Source organism: Podarcis liolepis, assembly GCF_965112155.1.
Source record: "Podarcis liolepis genome assembly, chromosome: 4".
In the NCBI taxonomy this organism is placed as follows: Eukaryota; Metazoa; Chordata; class Lepidosauria; order Squamata; family Lacertidae; genus Podarcis; species Podarcis liolepis.
Genome location: NC_139558.1, coordinates 28,516,474 through 28,536,369, shown reverse-complemented (window position 1 = coordinate 28,536,369; position 19,896 = coordinate 28,516,474). Strand labels below are relative to the sequence as shown.

Genomic DNA, 19,896 nt, shown 5'->3' with positions numbered 1-19,896 from the left:
TTCGAATGAATGGCTACTAGAACAAGCACAGCTTCTATTTGCACCTCTGAACTTTTAAGTTGTGTGTGCTTTGTCCTGTTGCGACTGTATGATATAGGGTCTCTGCCTGTTAAGTAAGGCTGGGCAATATCTGGTCATTAACATTGTGCTGTATCAGCAGCTAAATGCCATGATTTACTGATATCATGATGTATCTCGGCTGCTGCTTCCTCTCCACCTTAGGGGAGGAAGCAGCAGCCAATCTACATTGCCCAGTCCCATGCCGTTGTGGCTCACGTGAGCAAGAGCAGTATGGGGGCTTGATCCGTGCCCCTCAGTTGATCAAGCCCCCCCCCACCCCCTTGCATAAGATGGGGGGGTGGGGCTTCCTTAAACTGCTCAGCTGAGGGGCAGGAAACCTCCAATCCCACAGCTGACTAAGCCACCATACAGCTCCAGCTTCCGCAAGCCAGAGGGGCAGGGGAAAGGCAGGTGGTAGCCTGCCGCCAGCACAGCAGGAGTGAGGTACACTGTGCTGGCAATGGCTGCCAGGCATTTACACAACAGCCCACCACATATTCCCTTTGTCTGTAGGTACCTTGGTCCACTGCAAACCCAACTGCTCTTTCATCTTCTGAAACTGCTTCTCTAGGGCACAGAGGCAGACTAGGGAAATGAAGGTGGCAGGCAAAATTTTCTGCTTGGGTTTTGCAGTGCGCCCTTTCCACTTCTCTTTACACAAAGATGTCGCAACTGCTCAACTGGACACTGACAAAACATACAGAAAAGTCTTTATTAGCATTGTTACAGGCAATGCATCCATAACTGATCCTTGCAGTGTACAGTCCCAGCCAAGATCAAAGCAAGAATTAGCAGACTGAAGTCTATTATTGTACACATGTGCAGAAAAAAGGACCTCCTTTGAACTTCAACAGAAGAGACTGAAATTCACTTTACAAAAAATAAAGTAACACCCATTTTTTTTATGTAAAAAAGGGCCAGCTCCTACCAAGCTGACAGACCAAAAATATCTTAGAAGTCAGCCAAATTGTATCTCCACACCTTGCATATACCAGGCTTAGCATTTAAAGCTTATTAATGACACATACCTAGGTAGAGACAAAGTGGGAATTGTGTAAGTTTGATTGGTCAGTCATTACTGTAGTTACTGCACCTAAGCAGTTTAAATTCAGCACTGGGTGGTAGTATCAGAAAAGTGGAAATTTCCCTTTGTTAGATATAATTAATCTGAATTTTAAGTGAATGAATGTGAATTAACTACATCACATCCATTTAGAGTAGTTGACATTAAAAACCATGCCAATTCAGAAAAGCATTCTTAAAACTTCAGCCTGTTTCTATGTGGGTGAATACTTAACCCATTAGCAAAATTAAACAGAATTATAGAAGTTATCCTTTGTGCATAGTTAAATGCCACGAGATGGATTTCACATTTAGTAAAAGCAGGCACTGCAAGAAACAGTTGGTAAGGAAGAGATTGTGCTCCCTCATATCAATCTATTTGAGGGGAAGATGGGGAAATGGGGGGAATCGATGTATCTGCTTCTTGCAACTGCTGTTCTCCCACACTGGTTTAAGGAAGTGCAAATCATTAAATTGTTTGATAGCCAGCATGGCTACGTTTTCTGCCAATTAAATATGCAATCAACACTATAAGGACAAGTCCAGCAAGGGCTGCACCAACTATGATTGGGATCAACATATTGTTTTCATCCATTGGGCATTCTTCCGCTGAAAGAAAGAAAAAACAATTCTATTAAGCAGCTTTAATCCTAAAATTCTGTTAGAAAAATAGCAAGGAACCAGGTCAAACACCAAATAACCATTCCAGGACCCAATCTATTCTACTCTTCAATGATCTGTCAGGGTATCTACATTGACTATCAGAAAGTGAATTTAAACCATTTTCCCTCCTAACTTACTGCAGGTGCCTTCCAAATACTTTTGGACTACAATTCCCATCATGCCTAACCCCTAGCAGGCTCATGCTGGGAGTTGTAGCCCAAAATATCAGAATTCTAGGTTCCCAACTGGTAGAACCTTGGAGGAACAACTTCCAAGGTATTATTATTACAGTTGTTACCACTTGGTAAAACAGTGTCTGTATTTATTCAAAATTAATAGAAAGTACAATGCTACTTCAAACTCTAAGTTTTGACAGTAGTAGTAGTAGTTCTAATGGTGGAAGTGCTTTCTTGCCCACCTTTGAGCACAGGTGGTGTCTGAACTAACCGTTTCAACCTTGTTACTTTGCCCTTCATATGAAATCAGGCAATTTCAAGCCTAAGAAAAAAGGTACACAATCTTACAAGCAGCATGTTTAGTTCAACTCTAGGCTCTCTAATGATGGCTATCATATTTTCTCCCAAAAGTAATGGGAGACAACTCTAATTTTCTGTGGAAAGGCCGTATGCACTACACCAGTCCCTCAAGCACACCAGTATAGGAACCCCCTTGCTAGCAGTTCAGCACAATGGGATGGATGCAGAGAAGTCTGGATTGTTGCAGCATGTAGCGCTAGGATGAGGAACCTAAGTCCCACCAGCCACAGCTGGTGACTGGGAGCGATGGGTTAGCTGTTAGCAATATGATGCAAAATAAAATGCTCAGCAGTCAGATCAGATGGCGTCTTGGCAAACTCTCCTTGGGAATCTGAAGGGTTAATAGCCAAACATTTGTAGCATACTAATTAGCTATAAGCACAGTTGTGTACTTTTGCAGTAAGGTCACCCCATAAGGCAGAAATACACACTTTAGCAATCTACATTTTTTATCTATACTATATATGGCATCTTGCTCTGTGCCAACTCCCACCCCCCACCCCTTTTGAAACTGCAAAAATGACAATCTTCTTTTACCAATTGGGAGTCAACTTTAAATTAGTGAGGCTGCAGGAAGAAGAATGCTTATTGTGGAGTGTTCTGGTACGACAGACTAGGAATCAATGATAAGTCTTCCTTCTGAAACTTAGTTAAGCTTCTTTTAACTACCTTCAGTGTTTGGGCAGAGCCAAGATGAGCCACCGTATAATAAAACTTACCCCTGAGGTTATGATGAACAAATTAATCTACATTTAAGTCACAGGTCATGTGCTCACCCACAGTAATGTAAAGAAACAAACCTATAAATGTGTACAGGTGACACCACTGAGTAGGGCCAAGCTAGATCATCAAGTTACTATTGCTCTGAAAGAACAAAGCTTTTGCACTGAACTTGTGTTTAATATGTGGTTATACAGCTTACGTGTTCCAAATGCATTTCCTGTGATCTTGAAAGCCTGGACTTGAGCATTGAATATATTGAGAGAAGTTTCATTCGAGATCCAAATACTCTCTTCTGAAAAACACTTGTACGATTTTCCAACTGTAGCTTTGAGAGCACTCAGGCTATCGTTGTCAGCTTTAAATGTTCTTTCTGTATTAAAAAAAACGCACAGATGAGATTAAGTAGGATCACACTCTTTTGTAAAGGCACCAGCCCATTTTGCCACCATGTTCTTATAGGTGGTGTGAAGTTACTGATGAGCAGTAACAAGCCAAAAGTCAGGACCCCTTTCCTGCTGTCAGTACAGCATTGTTTTGGACAAGCTATTGCACCAAACTTTATAGGCTATTTGCTTTCCTGGGCTTGAGGACCCTGAAATCATGGTGTGGGTGTCAATCAAACCAGTTGACTGTACTTCAAGGTTCGTGGCTTTCTCTCTTATCTCCTAGTGAGCCTTCTAAAAGCTAAAGAATGAATAACCCTGGAATTTCAAACTGGCAGTTAACACAGTTTGTGAATATTTGCATCTCTTTATCTTCTTTGAACTCTTTGCTATTTTGGACATTCTTTGTATCCTTCAAAATCTAAGTTATTAAAGTCATTTTAAAATACATATATACATATTACTTACTTATAGATTCAGGAGGCAGACTTGTGCTCACAGAGATACGGTGCAGAAAATACTTGTCAGTGGTTGAGTTCTTAAAAAGAAAGATAAATCTTAGTTACTGGTTGGGTTTCTTTTAAAAGGCTAGCCTATGCATGCTGCAGGGCCACCATATCACTGGTAAAATATGCTGCAGTTGTTAATAGAGACAACATACATAGCATATACATCTGCATATCATGACAAGCCATAATTAAAACATGGCTTATGTGCATGCACATGCTGCTGAATCACTCCTGCTTCATTCCCTTTGTTGAGCCAGTGACAAAAAACCACAAGCACTGGCAACTACAGATCAAGAACCATGGTTTAAACACTAAAGACGACACTGAAGAAGAAATGCCCCATTTTAAGGGTGTGAACTCCAGATCCCACTGGAATTATTGGTGATTTTAAGATAGTGAGGCTGTTTCATAAGCTCAAGTAATAAACGGAAAAATACAAAATGGCTATCATGCCAATCTGCTCATTCACAAAATTACAAGTCATCTAAAACTGCCACTTTATTTTTTAATAAGTGCCATTTATTTATTTACTAATTTGCACCACCTTCCTCCAGGGTGATAAACACACCAGTAGTAACATAATGAAAACCTCTAAAGCAACCTTCTAAAAACAGTCTAAAGCTACTGAAGTTCTGCACATAAGCTGTTGTGCCCTGATCCATGATCTTCCCAATTACTGGTAGAAGCAGAGTTATGCTCATAAATAGAGTAATATTTGCATGGTCTATACATGTCAAACACAGCTCCGCCTGTAAATCAGAAGCAGTCAATGTGGAGTCCTCCCAACTTCACTGGCTCCAGCTAGCATGACCAAAAGTCAGGGACAATGAGGGGCATAGACCAATACCATATGGAGTACATCAGCATTCTGTAAGTGTCGCATCAAACTATGCTTACCTGCTCAAAATAAAAAACCAGATCAGTGCTCCCAGAAGTCAAGTTCAGAGTAACTGTGGAATCTCCACAATGCCCAGAGAAAGTTGTATTTGCTGGAAGGTTCAACAACTCCCACTTCTTAGTCTTGGAAACAGAAAAACAAAAAGTTATGACATATTTTCTTTTTAAAAAAACCTTCTCACTGGAGATTAAGCAATAATGTATGCACTTTCAGTAAATTTTGTGTAAACAGCTTTGGGAACAGTGTGCAGAAACAGGGAAGCAACTTTCCTAGCAGAACACAATAGGGTTAAATTGGATGACTTTACTGTACAGGCTTTGATTAGTATGGATATTGAAATGAGCACATTATTTAAAAGCCTTTGGTGCACAGCAGTATCATCTCCTTGATTGTTTTTAAATTTTAGCTATTTTTAATTGTCTTGTTTTGCTGCCCTGGGCTCCTTTGGAAATGAGGGCAGGAAAGAATTTTCAATAACAACCATAGTTCCACGGGGGTGATCAGGAGATCAGCTTTTCCAGATTTTTGCCATGTTTATGATTAGTCTAAATTTAACTGGCAGTTGTGCAAGAATAAGAGATCCTGGCCAAGTGTGCAGGACATAGGGCACAGGTGGACAACACTAACCTCCTTAAACACATTATTGTGTGGCTGCTGGTGGTGAAGAGCCTGGATTTAATAAGCCCACTAGTCTGGTCTAAGGTGCATTAGCTTCCCATATATCTCTATGTATTGCTATGAATAAATAATAAATATGGAAGTTACCTGGTTTTTGGTGGTGTAGGTAATATTAAGCTGCAGGCCCATAGAAGCAAGCAAACAGCCAGTCAAATTGTATCGTCCAACATCTGGAGTTTTGGGGGCTGCAGTTGGTGCTGCAGTTGGTGCCACACTTGTAGTTGCGGGAACGGCGGTTGTAGACCCTTTGTCTTCACTACAGACAGTTTCTGGAAGGCAGTGATCACAAATCATAGCATGGAAAGTAGTCAATTAACACCCAGACAACCTTCTTTTTTCACTTTGTCCAGTCTTTTCTCCTACTTTGCTCCCAACTACAAAATGTGTACTTAGCCCCTTTTCGTTTTTGAAAATATATTTTAATATCCCTTGTACAACTATGTTCTTCGAGGCAATTCATAGTTTGTTAAGCTCAAAAACAAAGACGTTTACTAATAATGCAATTGTTAAAAAGCCCAACAATATGAAACATACGATGAACACGGGAGCTAAATATTTAAGCATCAGCATGAAGCCTGCAGGAAGACAATAGCATAGGCAACAGGTGAGCCTTTTTGCAGAGCATTACATAAATGGGGTGCCACCATCAAAAAGACCCTCTCCATGGTAGCCACTCACATTACCACATTAGGTGTGGAAATGTGGGGAAGAGCCAATGAAAATCTTAAAGCCCCGGGACAGAAATATATGAGAAAATATACTCATTCAAGCAGCCTGACCCCAAGCCATTTAGGGCTTTAAAGGTTAAAACCAACACTTTGGATTGGGCCCAGAAAATGGGCTGGAAGCTACTGCACATGTGCAATATGATTTTATTTGCCAATCCCCATCAGTAGTCTGACCACTCTTATTTTGGACCAACTCAAGTTTCTAGATAATTTTCAAGGGCACAATGCTGTATTCCAACCAAGAGCTTTGTTGAGTCATAGTTAGGTCAGCCAAAACTGATAAAAGGTGCTCCTAATCACTGGACCACCTAAACCTCATGAGGGGGGGGGCAGAGGAGTGCTGGATCTAGAAGCACCCACAAGCTAACCTTTTGTCCTTCACATATTTTGGACTATGATCAACTGCAGCCAATATGACTGTGCTGTAGTTGGAGGAGCCTGAGCCACAGTACAAAATATCTAGAGGACACTGGCTGGGCCTATGATACCAAAAGCTGCTGACAGGTAAGAGAATCAATTAGGTCACACTCCTCACCTGTCTTGGCAGAGAACATCTCATAGGGAACCACAGGCAGTTTCTGTTCTGTTCCAAACCCAGTCCTAATGCCTCACTAAGGTGGGTCTAGAAAATCAGAGCCATCCAAGAGAGCTTGGAGCAGCTAAGCCTAGGCAAAGTTCCTGTCTCACTCAGGTGCTGTATAGCTTGGATCCACTCCCTCTCACAAGGATGAATTTACATTCTCCCGGATCCAGGCAGACAGCCCCTTCCTAACACAAGTGGTTGGTCAAACTAGTCCAGAGCCATGTCACTACCCTCAGACCTCATTAATTGAAACTCCAAGCAATAAATTGGACCAGACAGTGTTATGGAGCCCACCTAAGGCACTGCACTAAAAGTGAAAGGTGCGAGGAAACAGGCATAATTATCATCAACATTTCTTTTCAATCTCCATTTCAGAGAACACTTTGATAGGAACACCCACCCACCAGATATTAACTGTTACTTCAACCCCCCCCCCAAACAAAAGACTAGATAAAATTCCACCAAGACCCAGTGAACCCAAACACCCAGTTAGCAATAGCTAAATGGCCAACAAACCTTCTCCCTTTTTTAACTCCAGGCACCAACTAGCTTCTCAGAAATGACTCCATCACTAAATTGCTCCCTTAAAAGGTTACTAGGGTAGCCCTCTCCCTCATATTACCCCCTCCACTGACAATGGCACAGCAAAACGCACACCCTTGCTTGAAGAAGTCAAGGCTCTTGGCCTTTCTCAGCAAATTCTATCAGCTATGAGGACTGATGTGAGTCTCATAGCAGGGATGGTGGCAGCTGGTGCTCTCGTCCCCAGCCGGGTTTTTTGTGTGGTAGCAGTGAGGAGGAGAGACCAGATGGCAAAACAGATCTCCTGCTGTCCTACCTGTGGCACTGCTGTTCCAAATTCACCCTTGTATTTTGAAGGAAGCGGTGTCTCAAACTAAACTTGGGTGTCAGGCTCCTCAGTGTGATAGCAATTTGCTTCCTGGAAACGGGCCATTTCAAAATTCATTCATTTGCTGCTACATTGCCGTTTCACAGATTGCACACAGCAAAGAGGGCTCCTCCTGTTCTTCCAAAACAGAATACTGTCGGAAAGACAAGTGAAAAAGAGAACTGGGAGGAAGGTTCTCCCAATTTGCTCTTCTCTTGTCCTTTCCAACTAGGCTTCAGCTGCATTTGCCAGTAATACTTACTACTTCCAAACTTATTAACAATACCCTTCGGCTTTCTGCATGATAAGTTGTTGGCCATTCAAATCCAATGCTTTACAAAGACTGTTTTGGCTTTCCCCAATCAGAAACTCATTTTACATAAACCATTACAAAATAGCAATCTTTCAGCACAACCCAGACCTACAGAGAAAATGAGAGTCCCTGGGGTATGACTAGTTCCACTGGGAAGAGTTGGCATGCCATAAGCTTTTTGAAAATACAATGCTTACCTTTTCCACTGAAGGTGTTGTTTACAAGGTATGCTTCAAGCGTAACGTTGCTGAGAAGGACAGTCACATTTTTCATGCTTATGGTGTTGTTGCTGTGACATGTATATGTTGTCCTTAAGCCTGCTCGAATATCAGTGTCTTTGGACACATTTCTTGCTCCAGCTGCAGAAAGTGTGCAATTGTATTAGTGTGTGATGGTCTTCAGATAATTTCTCCATAAATATGGCAACCATCCTATGTACCACCAACCCAGCTACCTTCATCATACTGTACTTTGCAAAGCCTCAAAACACTTACTTTCATTTGAGTTGGGGAAAAGGCTGGCATCTGACAAGTTGTAGGTGAAAGTCAGACTCTTGACAACGTAGACATCTGCATTTCTTACAAATGCCATCTTTAATGAGTTATTGTTGCTAAATCCAATTGCAAGAACTTCTGAAGTGTCGTTTGGCTTGCCACATGTGCTTTCTGGCAGTACCACAGCATTAGAAGGAAGTGAAAAGACCTTGACCTAACAGACAAAAACAGTATTGCTGTTATAGTGAGCATCAGAACTGTTGTAAACATAAAACAATCAAAAGTAAGTAAAATGCTTCAATAACCATAGTATGCAGTCGGGTTTCCCGCATTTGGGGAAATCGCAGGGGTCAGCACACCCGCAGTGCAATGGATGAGCCTCACCCTGGGAAAACCTCCTTCATGATCAAGGTGTCTCCCCTGCCAGGTAAGTGACCACGATGTGATCAAATGGGTGAGGTACATTGGCAGGAGTTGAATCTACGAGACAAGATGCTAGCCCTCAGCAGCCAGCTGGCTCCCTCTTCCCCAGCCTCCCTTGGTCTCAAAGTACAATTGAAGAGCATCTCTCTGGCCCCTCCTCCATACAGAGGCTGGAAGCTAGACTCCTGCAGCTTCTCTGGAAAAAGAACACTGGTGCCTGCTCTGGCTTCAGTCACTGTTGGAATTTGCAGATGGCGTTGGGTGGCTAGAGAGCCCCCCCCCCCCGCCACAGCTTACCTCTTGCTTCTGTCCCAGGGTATAAAAGGGCCAGTCTAACCACCACCCCCTTGTGGTCATTCTAGGGAACATCCACCACCACGTGATAAAACCCTCCTCTTCTGTTGGTGTCACTACTTGCATCATATCCTAGTATTTTTGGAAGTTCTTGTGCATATGTACTTGTAGAATAGGCCTGAAAACCATAGGCTGGGCAAACCTTGAGTTGATTCTGGCTCCTGTGCTTGCTATTGCTGTTGTGATTGTTGCTGTGCAGCCAGAGTGGGGCTCACACTTCCCCTCCCTCTTTGTTGTGTAGAGTCCTTGATATGGAGCCCTGCTCTGGGAAGGTTTGTGACCAAAAAGGCAGAGGGTTGGCACCTGCTCCTTGTTGGGCTGGGGTGGGTGGGCATAGCACAACATTTCAAAGCCTTGGGGCCCTGCACCTTCCCCTTCCCCACCCCCAATCAGAACTACACCCTCCTCCAAAAAGTAAACCCAGCAGGCACATGAGGACAGGTCAGTTTGTCTTTCAAAATCTACAGGTTTTGTCCTCTTAATTTGGAACTGGCCAGTTACGTAATTCCTTGCCTCCATTCTCTTCTCTCTCCCTTGCCCCCGCCCTTTTTTCTTTTTGCCCAATCAGTTTATGCTTTCATTTCCCAAAATGCTTTTGGGTCAATAGAAATGCTGCTGCAACCCACAGTCCTCTGCTTCTGATAGTGTGGTCTACCATTTTGTACACTTGTGATTTGTCCAGTTCTAAACCCAATAAAAGTATGTAATAACCATAGTACATTTTTGGGGGTGGGGGTGGGAATACAAAGTCAACCTACGTATGTTTTAGTGGTGCACCTTTGCGTCAGGATCAAATTGTCGTTTAATTTCTACAATGTAGGATAAGGCTTTAGAGTGAAGTGTGGGAAAGAAGGATCCCATGCCAAGTAAAAATGTGTTTGCTTGTTTTTTATTTATTAACTAAAGGTTAGGCAGGTGGGGTGTGCGTTGGGGAAAGAATAATCCCTCCCTATGTTTTAGAAAGGATTTGGCACAGAGTAGGTTGGGGCTTACTTACCACATTTCGTTTCTGTCTCTATTCCTAAACTAGGCAGGCATACGTAGCAACAGAAAGTTAGCAAAACAATAGTGACAGAACCAATGGTGTGCTGATTAGAATGCTGGTCTAGGACAAGGGAGATTCAGGTTCAAATCCTAACACAGCTATGAAGCAGATTTTGTGACACTGTGCCAGCCATTGTCTCTCCGCCTGAATTACTTTACAGGGGTATTACAAGAATAAAATGGGGCTTTAGCTTCTTGGAGGGAAGGCAGGATAAAAATTGTAAAATTTAGCTGAATCTCCTTTCCTGCAATTTCTATCCATTAGCTCCAGTTCTGCCCTCTGCTAGCTCCATTTCCTGCATGATATTTTTGAAAATTGCTATTGTCCCCACACCCCATCTTCTCGTATCAGGCTAAACATGCCCAGCTTTTTCAACCATTCCTCATAGAATTTGGTTTCCAGACTCCTCTGCACTTGGGTCATTCTTCTCGAGACACACTCTCCTCTTTCCATGTCTTCTTTAAAATGTGATGCCCATAACAGTACACAGCTGTAGCCTGACTAGTGCAGAATGGAGTGGAACTATTACTTCTCATGGTATGATTCTGGACACAATGCTGCTACCAATGCAGCCTAAACTTTCATTGGCTTTTTTTAGTAGCTGCACTGGTGGCTCGAGTTTAATTTGTGACCAACAAACCTTTAGTTACTAAAGAGACCTACTTTTCACATGTATTGCTTCGAAGCAGGTCTCCCCTATTCCTACACTTGTGGCCTTGATTTATTAAACAGAGAACTTTACAATTTCTCACTGTTCAACTTTATCTTGCTGGTTTGGGTACCATGTTTTAGCCAGTGATCATCACTTTGAGTCTTGATTCTGTCTTCTTCCAAGCTTCCTGTCATCTACAAATTTGATAAGCATATCCCCTACACCCTCATCCAAGGGATTTATAAAGATGTTAAAAGGCACAGGGCCTCAGACAGATCCTTGCACTACTTCACTCAGGACCTTCCTCTAGGTCAGGGTTTCCCAAATTTGGGTCTCCAGCAGTTTTGGGCTAGATACTCATCATCCCTGACCACTAGCTAGGGATGATGGGAGTTGTAGACCAAAAACAGCTGAAGACCTAAGTCTGGGAAACTCTGTTCAAGGTTGATGCAGAGACCATTAAGGAGCACATGGTGGATACGGTTGTTTCAGCAGCTATAAAAGTGAAGTACGCATTGTGTGCCTTATAAACAGGGCTATTTTTAATCCTATATTTGCTTTGAGGCATTATTACTGATCCCAAGGAATTGGGCTAGGACATAATTTTATGTATAACTAAATTTTACCCTCACCTCCCACCAGTAAATGATATTACAAACTTGTTTTCCATCAAGCTCTGCCTTCAGTTGACCACAAACACTTCAGGAAAGTGTCTGAGTGAGTTTTGAGCCAATTCATGCATCGCTTTCATGGCGTACATTTAAAATTATTTTCCTACCATGTGGATAGGATGAACATATACACATACTAACAAATCAGAGACCAAAGTTTAACTGCTGCTCCCAATCAAATATAGAAATCCAAAATTTCTTCAAACAGACTCAACCATGAGTGCAAAATAAGCAGCTTCAGCTCTGACAACAGCATCTTTAGCCACACAACATAGCACCTTAAAAGGTATGTCTCTGTAAGCAGCTTTCTGGCCCACCACTCATTTAAGCTTCAGCATCCTCACCTCTTTGCTGGTTTTTGTGTTGTATTCCACTGTAAATAGCACAGAAAAATTGGCTAATATGCAGGTTTTGTTTTTCCCATCTCTTACTTCAAACGCTGAAGATGCTTGTAGAAATCCTGCAAACAGAAAACAATAAATATCAAGAAGTGCAATGCTGATAGACAGCTTTGAAGAATATATGCAACATCCATATGTAACGATGGGCTTCACTAGGACAGATGACTTTTGTGGAAGGAGAATATGATTGCTTTTAGAAAGCCCACATTTACTCAGTACAGGCACCTCCCCACTCGCACACAATTGATTTTGGCGTCAAAGGGGGTGGGGTAGAAGGGACCCCCATGCAGCCACCAAGAACAGAACCCCCGCATAAGCGAGGATTCCCCTGTAGCAACTCTAGCTCGCAACACATTTTATTGTGAAGATAATCTAAGCCATTACAGTATTATAAAACACACAATATTTAATAACCTATTATGTATTAGTGCATTCCAACATTCATACAAAGCATGTTCCAAAGGGATGAAAAACTCTTAAGCAACCATGAGAATGATTTAAGGAAAGTCAATTTATGCCAACCAGAATCACAACCTTTGTTTGCAAAATGGTTCACTGTATCTCCACTGGCTTTATTTGTATCTAGTCCTCTTGATAACGCACTGATAAAGAGCCCTGTTACAAAACTACCAAACATTCTTGTTAAATTTGTCATGTGAGAAACACAAGCTAACAAGTTTTATCTACATGCTAAATAATCATTTTCATTTGAAAATATACAAAAGTAGAAAACTCACCACATTTCCATTTTTTATACTTTTAATTGTTTATATGAATGGGTAGTATATATTTTCATAAATACAATACCAATACTCAAGTGTACAAGACAGCTTTTTAATAACTGAGCCATGGCTTACATTAAGACTGTACGACACACACAAAAATACTATCTAAATAATCACTCCCATTTCACTGAAAATTAAAGGAATGTAGAAATCCCCACCCCACAAAGGTGTTTGAGTATATTCTACCTCTGGCAGGGATCAGTATTTTTAAAATGTGGTCAGGCAATATTAAGTTGACCTCAGCTATCAGATGTCTTCATTAATAAGGTTCTAGTTGCTACAGTACAGGCTGTTGCCAAAGGCAACTACAGATTACCACCTGCAGGAGCTAATGATTTACTCAAATTGCACCAACATATGAAGATCTGCACAAAGGACAATTTTTTAAACCTCCACCTTTTTAAAACTGTGCAACTATAACACGTGTGTGTGGAAGTCTCAACAGGACCCCATCCCCTAATTTAAGCTAGAATCTTATATGCTTCCCCTCTAGATTTACAGAGTACATTGTTAGGCTTTTCTACAACAGTGACATGTTCTGTCAGAGGGGAGGACAGGAAAGGGTTAGGGAGGAGCTAGGCCGGGGGGGGGGGGGCCGGGACTGGATAGCCAAACTAAACAACTCTCTGTGAAGTGAACTGAATGAATACAGGTTTGCCTAGCAATATGCAAGTGGGTTGGACTAGATGACCCTCAGGATCCCTTCCAACTCTACAATTGCATGATTCAGGCTAAGATACCATTCAGTCAACTGTTCAACAGGCACCAAGTCTGGTATACCAAGCTTCTCGTCCTCTCTCCAAAGGCCACCCAACCAGCATGTCTCAACTTTTCTCCAGTGGATTTGACTTGAGAACAAACATGATGTACTGTGAATTTAAGACTGGCTGTATGTTGCTGAAACTTTCCATTGCATATGACTGATTTGTGCTTCTTTGTCCTCTTCCACAACCATGTGCAAGCTGTGAGACTACTGAAAAGTTATGCAGCACGTGAATTTGTTTTCAATTGCTATAGAGCCAAACCATTAATAGGTATGTTTAATTGTCCGACAGCCTTAATACTATTGAAATAAAACCCCAGTGCTTCCCCCTTCCTTCCAAACTGTAGCGACTTTCTTCCCTCTCCAAAAACACAAACAACTATCTTGGAATACCAAGTAGTGACCTGCCAATGAAGCAGCATTGTTGGAAGACACAAAAATTGAGCAAGTTTCACAGCCTGATTATACCCCATCATTTTGTTGATTTTGTCATTTTTGAACATGCTGGAGTGGCAGCAATTCAAGCCCATTATGAAAGTGCATTCATACAAGTCTTTTCTCCCAGGAACTGCTTAATGCAGAGAGAAGGGCAAAGTCCACTGCAATGTTTTCCTCTTCTACTTAAAAATGCAGGAAGGCTGTAAGCTGTTTGTACTTGTGGATGACAAGTTTTACTGCAGTAGAATTGTGTTCCATTTGTTGTCAGAGGTCTCCTAACATTTAATTGGGAGTATATACCATGGAGGGATTCCTCTAAAATGGAAGAAAACTGCTACAGAAATCTGCATTGCAAACACACTGCTACATCTCTGAATTGTTTGAATTGTATGGCAGACTCAGAAACAAATAAATGAGCTACACTTCCAAAACAGCATCCAACGAATAGAACATATTCTCCACAAGAGACTAGTCTAGCTTATCCAATTTTGAGAACAGGTGTTTCAAGCAGTTTTAAATCACTTAGTGCACAATCCAAACTCCTGATGTGCCAAACAGTTTCACCAGCCTCTGTGGGATGGGAAGGGGCTAAGCTGGCCTAAGATCCAGGCCCCATCTCTACAATAGCTCCAGAAGCAGAATTTTGCCTGCCCTGCACCCTGGCAATGAGAGCAATAGAGCTGCAGACGTTGTGGAAGCTCCGCTGCTCTATGTGTTTCTGCTGCCCAACCAGGGTTTGGATTGCTCTGCCAGCGTATTTTCAATGCCAGTTTCTTTAAAGACTTGTCATCAAATATTCATACCCTATGCAAATAATATTTTAACCAAAATGCTTGCTTGGTTTTTTAAAGATATGCACCAGAACCAAGAAACACAAAGGCCTTTTTTTAAATAGATAAAGCCTTTTTATTGGCCAATTCTCACAGGTTTGAAACTATCAGCATTATGCAATACAGAGCTGGAACTGCTTATTAGGAAAAGGATAGGTGCTTTACAATATGCAAGCTAACAAGATGAAAATATAAATCAAAAGAAGACACACCTGCCTTACTCACTCAACACCATATTAATAGGGTGAAAGAGGCATTTTAAATACAGTGTGTGGACAAATGAAATTTTTAACCTGTGGGATCCATGGAAAGTTTCTTTGTATTTGCGAGCGCATTTAAGATCTGCAGGCAGGCAGCAAACTAGGGCACTAGTCTGACTGTAGCCCCACCCGTGCATTTCACAATACTGTACTGCACTATGGGAGAATGGCTGCTCCAACCCTTTATGCAAGTGGATAAGAGCAGAGACAGGAAGACTCCAGGGCAGCCTGAATCACTCTCTACTCTATGATAAGTGTGCCATGCTCAGAATAGTAGAATGGTAGCTACATGTTTCATGCAATGAGAATCTGAACCATGGAGATACCTAGTCAACTTGAGTGAAGAGCAGCTATGTGGGAAAGCAGTTCACATTAGGATTGCGCTCCCCATCTTAACTTATGAGTAAGGCTAGGTTAAGTTTCAGTGGATCATTTAATAGTAAATCTTGAAACCAAAAAGTTCACGGTTATGCAAGACAATATATTACAGCTTCCTGCTAAATAGTTGTCCCGGCCCAGATTTCATGCTGCATCAGCTCTTCCTGAGTAAGCAATTCTATGCTACGGATAAACATAAAACACAAGTGTTAGTGGAAAGTCATTTGTAAGCTTCATGTTTTGGATTATACGTATGTGAAATGAGCTGGTACAAAGAGATGTTTCTAGTGTTTATGCACCAATGTAGGTTGCTTCCTTGTGACTATGGGGCAACTGCAGATAAACCTATGGAATGAATATTACCCTTCCAATAAAGCGGCCATTTTAAAAAGGAACTCCCCCACTGCTTTTCATCTGATAAAGGCACCTCCGTCTTCCGTCATGAGCCCTTTTAAGTTAGTGCCTTTTAGAAAGAGATTAGATGACACCAATTTGTCAGCAACTCTGTAATATATGCAAGGACTTTGGGCCAACACTGCACTAGGAAGATCCTAACTTGCATATCAAGAGTTTGGCAGCACTGCAGTGTTCAGACTTGACACACTTTTCTAAAAACACTATCTGTGCAATTTTCAAAAGCTGAATTGGTGGCCATTAATTTAAAGCAAGAAACACCTGCTATGTTTTCCAAATACAACTTCTTAACACCTAAACTGGAAAAGTCCACTGCAGAAGGGAGTTAAAACCCTCCAACAATTATCTACATATCCAGAGCCCTCAGCCTCATTTAGGGCACTGGAAGGATTATCATTCCTTTTACAGCCCTTGTTTATCTTCTTTGTTTGCTCCTAGTAAATCAACTAGAGTTTGGCAGTTCTGGAGAGATATCTACCAGGCCTTGCAGTTAGCTGAATTATTGTGCACATGCACAAGGATTCTGTACCATGAAATCCATTCAAACTGCCCAAAGTTTCAAATTGTTATAGAAACCTCATCTCATGCCATAAAGCTGATTCTAGTTCAACCAACTGTAGTTGACAGCTGATCTGGAAAGTTTAAGCCAGCCATTTTCATGTAGGCAAAGATGTACTAAGTTTATAGTTGCTTATGGAAATTTATTCCAAAGTCCTGAAATAATCAAGTTCAAGAGAAGCCACCAGTCAAAGTTACAGCTCCTACACAATTAGATATCAGTTAACAATATTATATTTCACTGAGCACCCATAAGTCTTTTGAAGACATGGGCATGAATGAGAGTTCAAGAGAAGACAACAGTTGACCAAAGAGTACTAAATCATCCAACAACAAATATTGTTTGTAGGCAGTAAAAGAACACGCTCTCCTGTCTTTTTAAAACCTTTATTTTGGTGCACAGCAGGAAACTGCAAAGTGAAACTTGAGGGAGCATCATATAAGCAAACTAAAGTTGAATTTCAGGAAAAAGCAGGTATCACACCCAGAATAAAATCCACTGACAATCAAATCCATGAATGTATCTTTAAAGAATCCAAGTTCAAAACCATTAAAAACACACACCAAGTACACATAATTAGTTAAAGTAAAATAAGTATTCATTATTTTGCAGTAAAGGGGGAGACTAGTCTCATTAGTCCCAGGTTTGTCTCTGGTTTTCCTAATATTTGTGTTTTAATGCCTTTAAAACATTGTAAATAAACCACTCTTGAATTTGCTATACGGTATGTAGCTTTTTACTTCTAACATACCTCTGCTTTTTTACAATAGGCCCAAATACTTCCGCCTATAATGGCAAGGCTAACTTTAATGACAAAAGTGAGAAAAGGAATCCTGGGGTAAAACACTTCAGGATATACATAGCCACCATGTACTGAGTTGGGATGGAATAAGGCAGACCAGTGATTGCAGACTAATAATCACATACAAATCCATACTGTATCAAGTCAAAGCAGCACAGAAGGACACAAATTCATGAGTCATACTTGTTCTAAATTCTATACTCTGGCCTACATTACTGGGATGCCCAGGTTTTCTCACTGACCTCATGCTATAGTGAGAAGATTGTATGATTTACAGCCTAATCCTATGAATATTTACTTGGGGGATAAAGTCCCACTGAGTGCAAGAGAACCTGTAGAAATCTCTGCAAGATAACAGCTTCATATCACCAGTGTTATACAGCCAGTGATAAAGGTACTGAAACTAGACAATGCCACTTGGGAGAAAAAACCCAGCAGAAGACAACTACTATCAGGAGAGAAGAATTTCACCTTCAGCTGGGTCACCTATTACATTCTAAGTTCCTTCACATTTGCTACATCTAGTTTCCACAAAACACAAGTTTGGGAAGATGGGGAATGCCTTGCAAAACAGCAGGGATGCAGAACCTCTTTTAGATGGGAGGACACATTCCCTAAAGAAGCCTTCCTAAACCACATGCCAATTATGGGTGGGGCCAGAGGTAAAAGTGGGCAGAACAACAAATGTAAATTTCACCTTTGTACAGCAGGTTGGTTTGTTCACTCTCACTCTCAAACAAGCCTTCCTATCCTCCATCCAGAGAAACAAGACGACTTATCAGAGTTTAGCCAAATATTCACAAGAAGGCTACAGCAGTGCAGTGAGGGTCAGCCAGAGTGCCCTCAAGGGAGCATTGCCAGTTTTGTTGGTACAATCAAGCAGAGAGGAAACCCTCAGTGCTCTCTGCACCAATATACCAACAGTGAAAGTTATCTATTTCAAATTAGCAGCATGCAAGGCCTCAAGCACAAGAAGGCAAACAAGTTCTCTTGCTCACACCTGTCGTTGCTAGAAGAGGGCGCTTCCGCAAAAAAAAAAAAAGTTGTTTGCAGAGCTGCTGGGGTAAAACAGAACATAGGGACACAGGATTTGAGCAGCCTTCAAAACACAGTTGCCTTGGAAGGAGAACAATAAAGTGGCAGTATGTTTCTTAAGATATGCAGCTGCAGCCAAAAGGAATTAGGCGTCAAGGTTTAAGGTTACAAAGCCATCCACACCCTGGGTGTGCAAGCTAGGCAAAGGTTGGAGCAAAGCTACAGCAGCAACTAGTCACCGTCTCACAATACAGTGACCTGGAGGAAAAGTAGGTGGTGAGCTCTGAAGATTAATAATAATAATTTTATTATATATACCCCACCCATCTGGCTGGGTTTCCCTAGCTGGGCGGCTTCCAGCACATAAGGGGAGAAGGATGGGGGACGACGACATGGGTTTCGGTATACAGCCAAATCACACCTGCCTAACTGAGGAAAAGAGGCAGCTCCTTTAAACGTTGAATTCCGCGTTAGCGGTTGAACTGCATTAAAGTACACTGTGTCCTGCGCCACCGTTTCCCACGGCGGAAAACAGTCCTCTTGCTTCTCCCTAACGCGGAGAGGCTGCTCTGCCCTCAGGGCCGCGTGGGAGGCCCGCCTGCCCTTTGACGCAGACACCTGGCCCGCTAACTTCCCAGGTGCCGGGGGAAGGAAGCGGCTGCGGCGACCCCGCGCCCCGGGCTCAGGTCCAGGGAGAGGCGCCACACGGGAGGAGGCCGCCGCCGCCTTTTTCCTCGCCGCGGGGCTTCCACGCACAGGGCCTCGAGCGGAGGGCAAGGGGCGGCGGCGGCAGGCAGGGCGCTCCTTCCCTCCTCAGGGAATCGGCGGAGACCCGCGAGAGGCCTGCGAAAGGAAGACGCCGCCGCCGCGGATACTCACCCAGCAGGGCCGCCGCCAGGAGCAACCCCCAGCTGTACCGAGACGCCATGACAGGAGCGGGCCGAGACGGGAGACAGAGAGAAGAACGCGAAGCCGAGCGGGGAGCGCAAACTGAGGAACGTCGGCGTTGGCAGCACCGAATAACGCCGAGAGGCGCGGTCACGTGATCGACGTAGTCGTCGCCGTCGGCCCACCGCTTTCTTTTTTTTTACCTCCGTCACCTGATCTTAATAAACCACGCCCGGCCTCTTTAATAAAGAGTGGGGAGGGGGGCAGAGAGAAAGAGAAGACGGGCAGAACCAGAGCCGTGATCTCGCGAGAACGGAGAGAAGCAGGCCATAGGCTGAGGCCGTTGAGGGGCTTTCTCCCCCCCTTTTTTTTAACTAGCTTTTTAACCGATTTCGGTTCGTTCTCACGTCACGGGGCTGAACTGCTAATAGCGAAATACAGTGGTTCCTCGGGTTACAGGTGCTTCAGGCTACAGACTCCCTCGGGTTAAGTAGTACCTCGGGTTAAGAACTTTACCTCAGGATGAGAACAGAAATCGTTTGGCGGCAGCGGGAGGCTCCATTAGCTAAAGTGGGGCCTCAGGTTAAGAACAGCTTCATGTTAAGAACGGACCTCCGGAACGAATTAAGTTCTTAACCCGAGTACCATTGTATAGGGGAAGCTCGAATCGGCTTGTGGC

The 19,896-nt window shown here is 42.6% G+C and overlaps 1 protein-coding gene across 1 annotated transcript; it reads right to left on the bottom strand.

Moving 5' to 3' along the window:
* Positions 1 to 758: 758 nt before the first annotated feature.
* On the bottom strand, positions 759 to 19,520 carry LAMP1 (lysosomal associated membrane protein 1). The gene is made up of 9 exons (XM_083501276.1): positions 19,209 to 19,520; positions 12,009 to 12,124; positions 8,520 to 8,733; positions 8,223 to 8,384; positions 5,600 to 5,781; positions 4,834 to 4,956; positions 3,896 to 3,965; positions 3,244 to 3,414; positions 759 to 1,731 (listed from the first exon to the last, which is right to left on the bottom strand). The coding sequence occupies exons 1-9, from the start codon at positions 19,255 to 19,257 to the stop codon at positions 1,592 to 1,594; spliced, it is 1,227 nt and encodes a 408-aa protein (XP_083357402.1). The 5' UTR covers positions 19,258 to 19,520; the 3' UTR covers positions 759 to 1,591.
* Positions 19,521 to 19,896: the final 376 nt, after the last annotated feature.